Here is a 16917-nt window from a genome sequence, read left to right on the forward strand (position 1 = left end):
GAACCCAGCGAGCCGAGAAGGAGCCACTCCTGCCCGGCAGCCCCACAGCCGTGCTGGGCGCCAGAGGCCCGAGGCGGCCTCCGGCAAGGGAGGCAGGCCAGGCGGCATGGGGGAGGCTTCCATGCAGCGCAAAGGGCAGCCAGGGCGGACTGTGGCCGGGCAAGCAGGAGGCATGGAGACCGGCTTGGCGCTGCAGCTCAGCTCCGCCGGCAGTAGCGGCGGAGCAGCCCAGAGGCAGTGGCAGCAGTGGCCCAGCCCAGGGTGGCACCGGAGGTGCGCATCATGGCGCTGCGGCGGCAGGAGCAGGCACTGTCGGAGGTGGAGGAGCCGGCAGAGGAGGGCGGCGGCGGCCAGATAGAGGAACGGTGTCTCGGTTCCTAAGACCATCGGAAATGTGTTTTCCGATGGTCTTAGGTGACCCCTCTGAAAGCGTCGTTCGACCCCCAAAACAGTCACGACCCACAGGGTGAGAACCGCTGTTTTATAGGCTCTCCTGTCTCCACCTCCCCTCCTCCTTTCTCATGGGGGAGGGTGAACCAGAAGCCTGGGGTCTTTGCAGCTCCAGAGGGCTCTCTCACAGTAAGTCCTTGCCTGTGCTGGCTCTTTCCCTCCCCCACTACACCTGGCTAGGCAGGGCTGCGTATCACCTGCCACTCATTAATGTACCAGAAGTGGTACGCATACCACAGGTTGAAAAGCCCTGAGCTAGATGATTTTTTTGTGTATATTTATTTAAACAGAAAAGAGGTTCATTTCTATATAATTTGTAATGTTCAGGAAGCCCTATTTTTTCAGGATAAATCATTTTTATTTCATTTAGATCTGTGCTATATACAGTGAAAACAATAAAAAATTGCAGAATTATCTTAAATTTTCTGATACATGAATGTTTTGAATGTTAATTAAAAGAATGCACAAATTATATTTTAATACTATTTTTAGTGTTAAAATATAATATAGAAAATATACTATGAAATTTGAAACTTATTTTTGGGATTTTCTCTACATATTATATGGTAGCAAAAAAGCTTTAGGCTTAGTACTTTAAGTTTTCTATTATTGCACAATAATAACAAATTATTTCACTATTGATGGAATACTGATAATGCATGCACATTAAGAGTAAAATTTGGTTTAGTATATTAATTCCAGTTAAAGGTATCAATCACACAAATGTTTATAATAGTACCATTGTAATCTGAATATCATATCTATTCATTTTTCAGAATTGCTGAAATCCAGAGAATTACTCTATTCAGAAAGCAATATATTATGAATGTATCGAGCATACTACATATAACGTAACCCACACGAGTTTATTTATACTTACTTCCTGAAGGGATATTGAAATCCATACATGGATATGTGATAATGGATGTGCTCATTTTATTCACTTTTATGCAAAAAAAATCCCACAAGCTCTGTTTATAGACCTTATTTTACTAAACATGATACTATTTGGTGGAATATTTGGCATATCCATGTATGCATCACAGTTTAATAAATGTATGAAATATTTGGTAGGAAAAAATTGAATTTCAGAAAGTGTCAATGGAAGGATCTGATGTTAGCTAAAGGAATATAAATGATAAACATAAATGTACATAAAAGTAAATAGGTAAAGAGAAATATCAACAGATTTTTGGAAAGTTCTTTTTTAAAAACTGATATATATTTTTGCTGAAAATAGTTTTGAGATTGGTCTGTTCATTAATTTGGTCTACTCATATTTCTCGATATATATTATATGGACTAATATTTGATTGCTACTTACTGTTTTTTTGATTCCTGATAGACTATTTGGTTCACTTAAATTAGATATTATTTATTAAAATTATTTCATTTAATTTTTATATTTAACTTGCCTGATCTGATGTCATGGCCCATAGCCAAAGAAATATATTGGTATCAAAGTTTTACAAGTGCACAGTCTAGCTTATGGATATTTGTGGATTCAAGCACACAAACTACACTTAAAAGGGGGGGGGGTAACTTGCATCTTTCAGAGTTTATTCATTCCAAAATAACACCCTAAAACTTAGAAACATATCTTTCAAAACATACTGGTTGATCTGGCCAGAATTCTGAAAAGTTGTTGGAGAATTTAACTGAAAAAATGAATCCAAGCAAACGCTACCCAACATATGATCTGACTAAAAAAAAAAAAAAAAAAATGCAGACATCACTATAATGCAAGCAAAGCATGAGTTTGCAACAAAAGATGTTATTTCTTTTCAGAGTGTCTTATTAGAGTTCATCTCATTCTTATTACATTAGGACAAAAAAAAAAAGACTAATGCAAGTATATTTTTTGTTTTGTTTTAATCCATTGTAAACTTGTGCTGTATTGTTGGCGCACTCTACACATCTTCAAGGGAAACAAGCAGAAAAAAAAAGGAAAGCAGATTTTTTGTCAAAAAAAATATATATCCAGGCATGTCCTTAAATTGACAGGAAGTCGAATGACTTTAATTTGGCATCAAATGCTTTGGTCACACCCTACTGACACTGTGATCCCAGATGTTTTTTTTCTGAACACCCAGTAATGAAAGGTAGGCTCGTTGTAGTTTTGTATTTGAAGTTCCAATATACAGTTCACTGCCTCCCCAAAGGGGAGAAAGAGAAAGAGGGGAAAAAAGGGGGTTTGGGAGGGTTCCCCCATTTTTAATAATATGGATTAATCTATAAGTCTACAGGAACAAGAATGCCTGGAGAGAAGCCAAATCAGCCTTTTAGTGTACATGTTCTGCAGCAAAGTTGCTGAAGTACTTTCCGCTGGCAAAGATTATTCTTTTTCACTAGCATACAGAAGCCACCTTCTGCCCAAGATTCTTCCGTTGCTTCGGGAGGTCATAGAGAGTGGAAGGAGGTTGAGTTTTGAACAACATGGTGTCAAGTAGAAGGGAGATTTAATTGGTCAGACAGGCAAATTTGATAGAAGAGATCGATCAGGAGCAGGTAGCAAATAGGAAATTGGGTTTCCATCAAAAGGAATTTCAGTCACAACAGCATTCAGGAAAATAAATTGTGTTGTAGCAAGGAGTGATTTGTATCCATTTATGTAAGAAGAAAAAAAGAGATCAGAAAAAGAAATATTAGAAAACAGTGAAAAATGCAGTCAGAGATATCTTATTGAGTATTATGAATTAAAAAAAGAATATTAAACAGAAACACACAAGAATATACACATGAATTTAAATCATACCAAATTTAATAGAATAGTATTCTGATTTTTTTTTGTTTGTGCTCCCCAAAATGCTTAAAGTGAAGATTCCCTTGCTCACTTGTGCAATTGCAAAGCGTGATTTACTATGTGCATCTCAACCATATCTTTTTAACTTATTCACTTGTTACTTTATGGAGAAAAATCTTAGTCTGATTCAGGGTGTAATGCATAATTTTCCTACAATTTAAGACAAAGGATAATAAATAAGTTGGGTGGACAGTACTGTTTGATCATTCACTTTGGGGAAAATCCAGAGATAAGTAGTTGCCAATGGAAGAGCATTTGCCAGTGGAAATAGATTTTTTTGTAGCCTAGGCAGCTCCTTCTAATCCCCGACCCCACCCCCAGTTCTATTATAGAGTGATTGGAGGCTGCAATTGGGATGATTCAAAGGGCAAATTGAATATTATCCTGTTGTTGTGAAGAACATGAGTTTTCAATCTGATTTTAAGTCCAATCCCACATTTAGATAAATCTGCTGTCCTGTTTATCACAATCCAAGCTGCTAAGCACTTTTTCCAGTCAGTCAGTTAAAGGGATATTGCAATACATGTTGGTTTAGAAATTTTACTGTGTGTAAAAGCATGTTATTTTATACATGCTTTTTTAAAAAAGAGAACTATGAAATAAGGAGAAGGAAAAAAATAAAATCACTCTTGAAACTACTGTGTGCATGAAAAATATTGAAGTTTTGTTTTCTGAAATTCATTGTTAGTGGCAAATGCTGTGAAGCTCATTGAACATAAAGATGCTCTTGATAGCACTTGCGTGTATTGCAATTGAGATTGAAAGCACTATGTTGTTTAGAATCTTGCAACATTTTAAATGCTACTTAACTAAAAACTAAACTAAAAGGGATCACAAGCAGGGGCCTAGCACAATGCATACATTAATTCTCTGTAAATTCAGAGTTCTGCATATATTACTGTGATCATAAAAAATCTTGTAGTTGTACAGTAAAACCTTGATTTAACAGACCAGTGGGAAATGAAAGTAGATATCCATTAAATCCAAATGTCTTTTATAGAAGCATATTTCATGTATTTTATGAATATTAGTTTCATAAATGGAAAAAGGGATTTTATCCATGTATAGAAACTTAAAGTTTATGGACAAATTGTGTCTGTGCATTTGAGGTCTTCTAAAGGATTTCAATTTAGGGTTTACTGTGGTTTAAATAATTTGATTTCAAGTCATAGATTCCCTCAAGTATCAGGAAACTCCTCTCTTCAATCCCAAATATAGCTTAAAATTATTCTGAGAATGTCATGAGAAGCAATAGCCAGGATATGAGTTAGACATCTTAGAATAGAGTATTTCAGTTTGGAGGAAATTGTTGGATACAAATCATGAAGAGAGCACCTGGACAGGTTATAAAACAATCAGAACAGGAACAGAGGTTAAAAAAAAAACAGATCACACAGTTGATCAGTAAGTTGTCAAAAACCATTCAGCTACAATGAAAGGAACAAGGAGAAAAGCCGGTCGCATACAATGATAGGTGATATGAAAAACTGAGCATAGGAGCAGTTGTAACGGCAGATGAGAGACAAACTTATCTGAAATGAAAGGTCAATGCAAAAATTTGCACATCATTAAAACAAGCTGAGATGTTGTACTGTTTAGCATGAATGTAGTGTTTCTTTAATCTACTTGATGCTTACCCCAAGGTGCTTACAGGTATTTGAACAACGCAAAACTAAAATTCTTTTAGTAAACTTGCACTGTTTGCTGATTAGCCTGTATGAATTTCTTTCCATTCAACAAAAGGATTTAACAAGATGCACTATGGTCTGCTACACCACTGTGTATCTTTATTGCAGCTGACTCACTCTGGATATTAATGAAACCAACTAGAAGTTATTGCTTGTTCCACTATCTCAGCCTATCTTTATAAGAGAGAGAAAACACAGAGGCCATGGCTTGTAAAATTTTTTTGCCCATTTCCTTAACAGCCATTTTGCTCTGATCACTTAACCGGAAGGGGAAAAAAAAAATCAAGAAACTTAAGTTGGTAGAAATTTTTGGCTAGATCTGGCACATTTTCAAACATTTATTTATTTAGTCAACTTCTCTCCCAAGTCCAAATTTGGCCACATTCTTTTCTATTTTCAGATAGATAGACAATATAATTTCTTCAAAGATTCCTTTGGATTGGAAAGAAAATGATAATAAATTTAAAAGAAGTTACAACATTTACATAGATCATTTACAACGATGATCATTTCTAGGAATAGCAATATGGCTTTTGCCTTCTTAAATTATTTTTTCATAAACAGTTGGTGAAATCTGCTCATCCCTGTAGAAAAATCCTAATACTCATTCCCAAGCCTGCTTCTGTTTTCTGCTATGTTCTCCAGTACATAGATGTACTGGTCATACCTGACCCCATAATTAGTCTACTTCAGGGGTCCCCAAACCCTGGGCTATGGCCCACTACTGGGCCGTGGCCTATTCAGAACCGGGCCATGTGAGAGGCGGACTGGTATGCGAGTGCAGCTTTACTTGTGCTTCTCTTCTCTCTTCTTGAGTGGAGCTGTGAACATGCATGTGTGTACCAGCTCACTGCTTGTGTTCCCAGTTCCCCTCTCCTCCCCCAGCCAGGCTGCCAAGCCGCCTGCTTCCAATGCTCCAAAAGTGGAGCGGTGAGAACAGAGGCTGAGTGGGATGAGTGCGCCCTGCTCAGTTTTGCTGACTCATCGAGGCTCCCTGTGCAGGACACCCAATCTGCTTTTGGAGTGTCAGGCAGCCTTGTTGAATCTGAAGGAGCAGGAGACCCCACCCTCAAAGGCTTCTCTTCTCCACGCCAAAAGCTCTTGCAAAAGGACAAAAGGCTTCGGAGGAGCAATCTTGCATTGCTTCAGATCTTTTGGTGTGGAGAAGCCTGAAGGAGTGCAAAAATGTGCCCCAAAGTCTTCTCCTCTTTCTTGCATGAGTGAAGGTGTGTACGCACATGTGATCCCATCGCTCGCACAGCCGTTCCCCTTCCCCCTCACCCCAGTCAGGCCGCCAAGCCATAAAAGTTGGGGAGCAATGGATTAGTTGGAGTCTCCAAATATTGTTGATATTGTCATATACTTGAATCTTTCTAACACATCTGGAGGATTAAGATAGCTGACATTTGAGAATGAGGAATCCACTATACTGTGAAAGGCTTGAAAGGAACCCAAATGTTTCTGGTTGAGGATACTAATTTTTTTCAGGGAGTTGATACATATACTCACACACTATAGCAGAAGTGCATCTTCCACAATAAATAACAATTCTTTTATATGAGCATGAAGGTTGTTAGTTTCTGAATGTTTCGTTACTCCTAAACTCTGCTGAAGATGTTACCTAGCCTGGTAATGAAACGTTTGGAAACCAACCCATAAGCTCAAAGAATGAACCTTCACCCTCATCCTACACCTACGCACAGATATTCGCCACTATTGCAATTCTTTTATATTTTGAATTTGCAACATTAAAATTTCCAAGTATTTCCCACTTGGAAATACTTGGAAATTTTTGGGGGACAATTTCAGCAGCTGATTCTCTCTTTGTTTGGGGCTTCTTTGTGCAGTTTTTTAAAAATCTATTTTTATTCTTTCATTCATGCAGTGTTAGATCTCTTAATACTGTTTGTACATTCCATTTCTTTTCGGAAGCTTTTAAGCAAATATATGAAAATAGACTATTCTTTTAGTTTATTGACAAAAGATGAGAATGATGAGGTGGAAAGATAGCCTGTGTTTTCCTATTAGGAGAAAAAACAATACAGGAGTTAAACTTTCCTGAGATTATTTTTTAAAGTCCAAACAATATTAAACAGAGGAAAAAATAAAAAAAAAATAGTTGGAAAAAAGCACTTACCATCTTTACAGACAAGACCAACTACACAGAGACCTGTGTCTAAGATGTAGCCATTTGGACAACTTGTACAGTTTCTTTCTCCTGGGCCACTGCACCCAAAGCAGCTGACATCACATCTTAATGAAAAAAAAAAATCCAGCAAGTTATACCTAGGATCCATGTTGATTATTTGTCTTATCATCAAATACAGCTTGATTTAATTCTCATTTGAATTAACACAAGATTCTATAATCGGGATGTTAACACAGAAAATAACATAGCAAAGATGATAATTGGAATCACATAAGCCAACCCTTTTTTTGCTCTTGTTTTATGCCTCTGAGATCTTGAAGGCTCATCATACACAAAGAAAACTGTATATGCCTCCAGCATTTCCACAAAGTTAACCATAATCTGGTGGCCATGTCAAATAACCTGGTTGCTCAGAAATTTCAGTTAATCAATTTCCCTTTTACATGTCTGTTTTGGGACTAGAAGGCATTTACAGAAATTACTTAATTTTTTCCCCCTTTTTAGCTAGACAACCAATTCCAGGATGCCTCCTGAGTCTCAACCCATGGTTTCTGGATGAAAAAAAATGAGACTGATGGGGAAGAATTCTTACCTGTGAATGACTAATTGTATATGGTAAGACTGTTGGTCATTGTACAATTTCACCACAGAGCACAATCTCATTTTCCCACCTCACAAAAATTATGCCTAACTCTCTGCCACCATCTTAACCTTGGCTTGATGTCCTAGCAATATTTCAAAGGTTTCTGGATACCCAAAAGCTTCATTAATATAGTATAATAGGAAATTGTTATTAGTGCTTGGTACAAGTTTGGATAATTAAAAAGCTGAGTAATAGGAATTATTTTTAGAAAATAGAATTCATTTTCAGCAGAATTCATTTTCTTACTTAGTTATGGTTCACATATAGGAGTCCCCTGCGGATTTTACTCTGCTAGTCGTTGCTGACTATAGGGAGCAGTGCTCATCTCCGTTTCAAAGCCACTGAGCCAGCGCTGTCCAAAGACATTTCCATGGTCATATGGCCAGCATCACATTATAGAGCGCTGTAACATCCCACCAAAATGGTACCTATTTATCTACTCGCATTTGCATGCTTTCTAACTGCTCGGTTGGCAGAAGCTGGTGCGAGACGGGAGCTTACACCGTTGCATGGTACTTGAGTGTCAAACCTGGGCTGCTGGCTTTCCAGCTGATAAACCCAGTATCTTAACTGCTAAGTAACCTTTATGGTTCACATATAAAATGGGGGGAAATTTGCATCTGATTTAAAATGTAACATAGCTCATAATAACCATTTACCTTTTGCAAGTTTTATATCCATTTTCTAATGAGTGATCCAAATAGTAGCCAGTGCCACAAGTTACCACACACCTTCCATTCTCCATAAAATATTCTTCTGTACAATTGATGCAAGCATCTGCTCCTGGGCCTCAAAAGCCAACAGAACAAAAATGATAAAAAAGTGCTGTATCCTCAATAAAGCATAAATAGTAAATATTCCCTATATAATTTAGTAGAGTGATTACTAATTTGGAGAGATGAAAAGTGGTATTGTTCCATGTAAACAAGAATGTTAAAAAGATATTAAAGCTCAACCAATTATACTGGCTAATCCCTCCTCAGAGTCTCACTGATTTGCTAGAACTGCTATTGGTTTGTTTCAGATTTCTTTTTCTTGTTAATATTGATGATAATTTTATTAATCCAGCAAAGAAAGAGGAAGCTGTTCATACTGTGATCAATGGGTACTATCTGAGCATGGCCTAATGACAACCTGCATTTCATATTTATGATAGCATTGTGCCTTTCTACAAAGCTTAATACTTATTCTATTTTGTAGGCATAAATTATTTAATGAACAAAAATAATATTAGAAATACCTTCACAAGAAGCACAGGTGTGATGGCATGGCTCACAGTCTCTGCCATTATAATATTTGCCTGCTTCACAGCGTATAACACATCTTGTTCCTTGTAAACTACGAAAAACACAAGGAGATTTAGGTAATTTCAACTAATAAATCTAAGAGGAAGAGAAAATACATTTATGAATTATAATAAGCGCCATTTATGCCACTTATTAAAGACTCATTGATTAAGGTGTGTTTATAACTGATGTATTGAACTTCAGTCTATTTTCTTTATCAGTACAAGCAAGTATATATATGTACCAGAAAAGTGTTGAAGGAGTAACATAATTCTTCAGATGGAGTGGAATTGCATGTGTCTTTTTAATTTTTTTAAAAAGTTGTTTCAGTATTGCTTCTGGTACCTGACAGCTTTCAACATCTAGCAATAGTTAATTCATTCAGATTATAATATCTATGAAAAATGAATACTATTATAAGTTGCAAACTCTATAACTAAAAATTTTAGCCTTTTAAAGAAATCTTTCCTATTTTATCTTCGAACCGTTGATTTTTGTATCATTTAGCCTGATTGTGAATCTGAAAAACTCAGAAGCTTTTGGGCCATTAAAAACCAACAAAGATATATTTTAACTGTGGATTTAAATAAATTATAGAAACAATTACAAAAACAAATTATTGATTTTTTCTGTATGATAATTCTTAAATATTAGACATATTGCAGAATGAGAATACCGTGCTTTGGTTTTATGTTCTACATTTTAATCCATGATTAATCAGGATAATACATGCATTTGCAAAAATAGTTGTAAACAAATTCACTTAAAAGCTAAATATAATGTGAAATAATTTTTTTTCTGGAAAATTAGAAACTTCTTTCACTATCATGTTAATTAAAGTCAAACATTTCCTTACCTTAGACCATGTCTGCATTCTGTGCATGTATGAAATTCAGTGCATGACCTACAATTTTCACTGCATTTACGGCAGACAATCTTATCTAAAAAGAAATTCAATGCACAAGAAAATTAAGATTAATCATATTCAAAAGTACATTAAATTAACACTTAAATAATATTAAATATTTAAATTAAATATTTACATACCATTTTTTTCCAAATTATTTGTAATTTGTAATTATAAAGATATTTCCAAAATGTCATTACATCTGGAAAAATATTGTTCAATAACTCCTGCTTTGTTTCATTTACTTATAGTAAACCTGCTGTCAACGCTGCTAACATTGGATGTTCTTGCTTTGACAACAGATGAAGATGCAACCTTTTTCTTTCTTATACTGTACTGTACTATAGATTAGATGATATTGGGGGAGTGGGAGGAATGTGATGGGAGTTAGTTAGACATACAATATGGAAATAAGAGCTGATAAAGCATGGCGGGATAACGAACTGGGTGGAAAGACAGCTTTTCAAACTAATTGGAGAATGTGATTTATGACTGTTAGTTGTAGGAGGGAATTGTGCTTTGATCTATGTGCTGAAGGGAGGGGAAGTCAGATTTCGGCTTCAACTATGTACCTGCCGAATCTATGCTGCTCGATTAAAGATTCTTTAAGGTAAACAATGCCTCAAAGTTCTTTGAAGAGCTTCATCTTTCTGAACCATGACATCTGCTTAGTAATGTCAGATACTCATTTTTTTAAAAAATAGGAATATGTATATACTATATACTATAGTTAGTCCTTGACTTACAAAAGTTTGCTTAATGACTTTTTGAAGTTATAGCAACACTGAAAAAAGTGACTTATGACCATTTTACTTATGACCATTGCAGCATCCCTATGGTCACGTGATTTACATTTGGATGCTTGACAACTGACTCACACTTATGATGGTTGCAATGTTCAGGGGTCACACGATCACCTTTTGCAACCTACTGACAGGAAATCAATGGGAAAACCAGATTCACTTAACAACCATGTTACTAATTTAACAATTGCAGTGATTCATTTAACAAATGTGCAAAAGAAGATGTAAAAAGGGGCAAAACTCACTTAACAAATTTCTCACTTAGCCATATAAATTTTGGGCTCAATTATGGAAATACATTTTGGACTACCTGTATATTTAATTATATAACAATTATATAGCAGAAATTGGAAGTGTCTTGGCGACGTTTCGACGAAGTCCCATTCGTCATCTTCAGGCTGGTGTTTTCAGCTTCGTGCTTGGAGGAGCAATGTGTGGTCTTAGCTGTTTCTTCCTTTTAACTGCCAGTGGGGGTATGAACTGATTGGGTGGGAGCTTGGCTGTGTTCTGATTGGCTGGGGGCTTGGCTGTACTCTGATTGGCTGGGGGGTTGGCTGTGCTCTGATTGGCTGGGGGAGTGTTCTGTTTGGGTGGGGGCTTTGTTGTGCTCAGGTTAGTCTGAGTTGCAGGGGAGTTTAAGATGGTGGGCTGCCTTGCTATATTTTGGCTTCGGGTACGTGGTCGTGCCTCATCTTCATGGTGGGTGTCAGTTTGCTTCATGTATGGATTGGAGGGGATTAAAGTGGCTAATGATGCAGCTGTGGTCTGGCTTCTGGTTTGTGGTCGTGCCTCATCATCGGTGTGGCTTTGGGTTTGCTTTTTGCGTGGATGTGTGGTGGTGACATCCTGTGTGGTTTTTGTGAGTGTGGGTCTGGTATCATTTTTGTATTAGGGAGTCGTTTGTCAATAAGGGCGGGTTTCCAAATGGCTGGTAGGCGGGAGGTATCATCTCGCTTGTTCATGCTGTGTGGGCGTTTTTCTATCTCGATGGCTTCTCTGATTATTATGTTATTAAAATGTTCACTTTTGGCAATGGTTCTGGTATTTTTAAAGTCAATTTCATGTCCTGTGGCTTTAAGGTGTTGGAACAGGGAAGATGTTGGTTCCTCTTTTTTGACTGAGTTCTTATGTTCTTCAATGCGTGCACTTATTCTTCTGTTGGTTTGTCCGATGTATGTGTTGGGACAAGCAGTGCATGGGATTTCATATACTCTTTGATTTTCTAATTCAATTTTATCTTTGGGGTTTCTTAGGATGGTGGATATTTTTCTGTTTGTGCAGAATGCTGTTTTGATATTGTGTTTATGGAGGATCTTGCTGATTCTGTCTGTGGTGCCTTTTATGTATGGGAGGAGGGCTTTGCCGTTTTCTTGTTCTTTGTCTTGGATTTTAGTGAGGGTTTCTTTTTGGATTAGGTTTGTAATCTTATTTCTTTGGAATCCATTGGATGTTAGTACATTGGTGAGAGTGTGTAGTTCAGTTTTTAGGTGTTGTTCGTCAGCTAAGCGTTTTGTTCTGGAGATGAGTTGATCTGTGCTGGCTGGTGGTGTGAGAGAGTGTGCAGATAGCTGTTTGTGTGTGTTTTCTTCTGGTAGATGGTATGTCCTAGGGAGCCATTGGATTTCTTTAGACTAGGACATCCAGGAAGGGAAGTTGGTTATTGGCTTCTGTTTCCATGGTGAACTGTATTTTGGGGTGTAGGCTGTGGAGGTATGTGAAGAAGTTGTCCAGTTTTTCTTTCCCATGTGGCCAGATTATGAAGGTATCGTCTACGTATCTGAGCCAGAGTTTGGGTTTGTGATCCGATTTTTCTAGAGCTTGGGTTTCAAAGTGTTCCATGTAGAGGTTTGCAATTACAGGTGAGAGGGGTGATCCCATGGGTGCTCCTTCTGTTTGTTTGTAGTTTTGTCCATTATAGATGAAGTATGTGTTGGATAGGCAGTGGTTGGTCAGATCTAAGATGTTTGGGGGGGTTATATTTGTTTTGGATAGCTGTCAAGGCTTCTTTGATAGGCACTTGGGTGAAGAGGAATATGACATCAAAGATCACGAGTAGGTCACTGGGCTGTAAGTTTTGTTTCTTTATGATCTCTATAAACTGGAATGAGTTTTTTACGTGTGAGGTGATGGATTCTGCATAGGGCTGTAGTTGTTTGGTGAGAAATTTGGCTAGGTTTTGTAGAGGTGAGCCTATGGAGCTGACTATGGGTCTGAGTGGGGTTCCTTCTTTGTGTATCTTGGGGAGACCATAGAGTTTGGGGCATCTGGATGATTTCTCTCTGGGAATGATTCTTTGCTGGATCTCTTCGCTAATGGGGAAGGCTTTTATTTTGGATCTGGTGGTTTTTTCCAGGTAGGTGGTGGGATCTGTATTTAGGGGTTTGTATGTGGAGTCTTGACACCAGACTCACACTCACAAAAACCACACAGGATGTCACCACCACACATCCACGCAAAAAGCAAACTCAAAGCCACACCGATGATGAGGCACGACCACAAACCAGAAGCCAGACCACAGCTGCATCAGTAGCCACTTTAATCCCCTCCAATCCATACATGAAGCAAACTGACACCCACCATGAAGATGAGGCATGTCCACGAACGCGAAGCCAAAAAATAGCAAGACAGCCCACCATCTTAAACTCCCCTGCAACTCAGACTAACCTGAGCACAACAAAGCCCCCACCCAAACAGAACACTCCCCCAGCCAATCAGAGCACAGCCAACCCCCCAGCCAATCAGAGCACAGCCAAGCCCCCAGCCAATCAGAGCACAGCCAAGCTCCCACCCAATCAGTTCATACCCCAGTTAAAAGGGGTATGGCAGTTAAAAGGAAGAAACAGCTAAGACCACACATTGCTCCTCGAAGCACGAAGCTGAAAACACCAGCCTGAAGATGACGAATGGGACTTCGTCGAAACGTCGCCAAGACACTTCCAATTTTACATGGGAGAAAACCCGAATAACCAAAGACCTACATACAAACACCCACGAAAACCTCAGAAAACATATATATACTGATATATATACTGACACACACACACACACACACACACACACACACACACACACACACACACACACACAGATATACTGTTCCCTAGTGATTACTGGGTGGTAAAGTGGATGAAAATGATTTTTTTTCTAATGATTTTTTTCAATTTGAATTTGTATATTATCCTTAGAATCAGATTACTTGAATGTTGCAGGCATAAACAGTGTCCAGCAGTATTGCACTCCTGGAGCATCTAGTTCAGCAATTTGTTCTCACTATGGCCAACCAATTGGATAAGTTAGCCTGGAAGCTTTCCAGCAGATGGCCTTCAGAGGTAGTCACCCTTCCCCATTATTTCCAATAATTGGCCCAAGTTTATTTTTTTAAGCCAGCCAAGCTTGTAGATGGCACCTTAGCTCATAGCAACAAATTCCAAAGTAAAATTGCATGTTGGGTAAAAAAAAAAATCTTTTGTCCTGATTCTTCCATGATTGAATTTCATAGGATGATCTTTGTTTCTAGTGTTTGGGGAAGGGGAAACAACTTCTTTTTTTCCCATTTTATGCACAATGTGCCTAATTCTATACTCCTCAATCAGGTTCCCATTCATTTGCTTCCTTTCTGCTCTAAAAAGCCACTAATATTGCAACCTTGAGAAAGCTACTTGGTCATATTAGTTGCTCTCTGTACTTTCTCTAGCTCCTCTAAATCTTTTTTTGAGGTATGTCAATCAGAACTTACATAATATTCCAGATGCAGTTGCATCATTGATTTAGATATGGGTATTTTAGTACAGTATTGCCATCTATACTTTCAAAATAATTTCTTACTATTCCTAATATGTTGTTGGCATTGTTTTTACATATATCCACTGCTGGCACCTTCAATAAACTGTTTAACCTTGCCATACCATACCTAAATGTCCATACCATATCATACTTCTCCTTGTCTCCATTTCAGAAACTTGTAATACTATTACATAAAGACTATCTAAACTACTTAGAAATTTAAACCCCATTTTTCTACTATGTCACAACAAGCAAAATCATCTGTGTTCTGGTTAAGAGATAAGTTTATTTCTTGCTTATCCATAAATATAGAACAATCTGCTATAGAGATCGTTCTTACCCCGTTTGACATAATATTTCAAAACCGTATAGTCGTCTTTGTTTCATCAAACTTTGAATAACAGTTTATCTGTTTACTTATGTATTTATTTATTTGATTTTCAAGGCTGTCCAGTCAATCAACTGGCTGTCCACAAAGCAACAAATTGATTTTTATTATGCTTTATTTAATGGTTTTAAATGGTTGTTTTTAAACACATTTGAGTTGTTTGGTATATAATTCTAAAGTTCTGATTAAAATTTTACAGAGTTCAAACTGAAATGAACAGCACTATATTGAATGTACTGCATGTACGCATTTAATTTTATAACTCCTTGAATATTATAACAATTGAATAATGTAAAAAAAATCTTACTGTTATCCAGGTAAAAGCCCTCTGGGCAGGTGGTAATACAACTTCTAGTCTCTTCATTGATAAAGTAACCAGGTTTACAGGTATTACATTGATCACTATGACTTCCAAAACATGTTTCACAGTTGGGTGAGCACTTTTTACAACGTTTCTTGTCTGCACTATAGTGACCAGGTGGACAGTTGGGAACACAGATTCTTTATTGCAAAAAAATAATAAGAGACATATATGGTATTGAGCTTGTCAGAATTAATCAGATAACAAATAATTTTGTTTGGATAACAAAAGCAGAACAATTGTTTTCCGATACTAGAGTCAGATACAAATATAAATCAAACAATTCTTTTTATCTAAACAAAATACCTCAATTCACTTCCAATCTTAACTGGATAGAGGGATATAACTCTAAATACACAATATTTAAGATTTAAAAAATTGCATTTTAGATGAGCATGATTTAAGAAAACTAAGATGCAAATCTTTTAGCAAATGTATCATTGGAGCAAATCAATTCAAAAGTTTGAAGTGTGTATTTCTAACCTTGTTGAGCTCTTTCCCATTCTGTATTCCAATGTTCAAGTTATTTTTTTTAAGTGGCATAAAGTAGAATTTAGATAAATATATGGAGAGAAAAAATATTGCAAAGAATGTATCCAAAGACAGAAAGGCATGATTACAATTGAAGGAAAAAAACAAAATGCAGAATAATTTTGACAATAATAAAATGCTTTGGAAGTGGTAAATAAGGAGCTTCCAACTGAGCAAATAGATTTAAAAATAAGTGATGAAATGATTTGGCATGACACTAAGAGGGAATGCTGGAAGGAACATTTTACAGATTTATATGGGAATGAAAGTGATATGTTGAAGAGTGGAAGTAAAACAAATGCTATAAATGTTACTGTCCAAGAAAAACATAAAAAATGAACTAATAAATAAGTAAGAATGTTAAGAAAAAATAAAGCTGCTGTGTAGATGGTGTAACTGTTAACATATGTGATTTTCTTATGGAATCACTACACAATGTGGTGTTAATATGGGGGTGAAGACTACATCTGTGTTTGACAATTGGAAAAATGTTATCATGATTTCCTTGCATAAAGGGAAAGGCAGAAAAACTGAATGCAAAATCTCTAGGGAATTTATTAAGTATGTCTATAAATGCCATTTGCAGAATTCTGCCCAGATTTGTAAAGTCAGAGGGCTATGGTGATATATAATGAATGCTGTCTTAACTCATGCTTTTAATTTCTTTGGCTTACTATTTCTTCCTTCCTTTGTGCTCTCCATAACACTGCTTATCTGAAATGAGAATAGCAGGAAGGATGTGTGTATGCATGTACATATGGCATTAAGATTGTAATACATGTATTTTCATATAACGGATAGCGATGTTAATGTGTTATTTAGACAGGCTTTCAAAATTCTGCTGTTATTCCCTACAACAACAAAGCAGCATTCCTAGAAACCCTGCATATTTCTTTCTTGACTGGGCCTACCTCAAAAGGTGACATCACTCTTGAAAGTTTCTCCAAGTTTCTTTCTGTTCTATCTTATTTTAAACAAAATCAAGGTGGGGTTATTTTGAATTTCTTTCTCATGTCTGGACTATATAATCTCTTGTCCAAGTTCTTCCGTGAATGCTTTTTCATACTTTCCCCAATGGTCAGCTTTAAATTCCTCTACAATAACATTCATTTAACCCCTCTATGG

At 37.0% G+C, this 16917-nt stretch overlaps 1 protein-coding gene across 5 annotated transcripts in view; it reads right to left on the reverse strand.

Moving 5' to 3' along the window:
- Positions 1-16917, reverse strand: part of PCSK5 (proprotein convertase subtilisin/kexin type 5) — a 221874-nt gene that overhangs the window by 61895 nt on the left and 143062 nt on the right. For 3 of the 5 annotated variants that reach the window (XM_039361345.1, XM_039361354.1, XM_039361363.1), the window contains 5 exons: positions 15208-15401; positions 9876-9960; positions 8974-9071; positions 8393-8522; positions 7079-7194 (listed from right to left, as the gene is read on the reverse strand). In XM_039361345.1, the coding sequence (XP_039217279.1) occupies positions 7079-7194; positions 8393-8522; positions 8974-9071; positions 9876-9960; positions 15208-15401 (623 nt within the window). Of the gene's footprint in view, positions 1-2305; positions 2841-7078; positions 7195-8392; positions 8532-8973; positions 9072-9875; positions 9961-15207; positions 15402-16917 lie in introns of those variants that run through there. The other 2 variants (XM_039361370.1, XM_039361380.1) reach the window with 2 other exon arrangements.

This window comes from Crotalus tigris, unplaced genomic scaffold, assembly GCF_016545835.1.
Source record: "Crotalus tigris isolate CLP2741 ecotype Arizona unplaced genomic scaffold, ASM1654583v1 scf7180000017585.4430047, whole genome shotgun sequence".
NCBI lineage: Eukaryota > Metazoa > Chordata > Lepidosauria > Squamata > Viperidae > Crotalus > Crotalus tigris.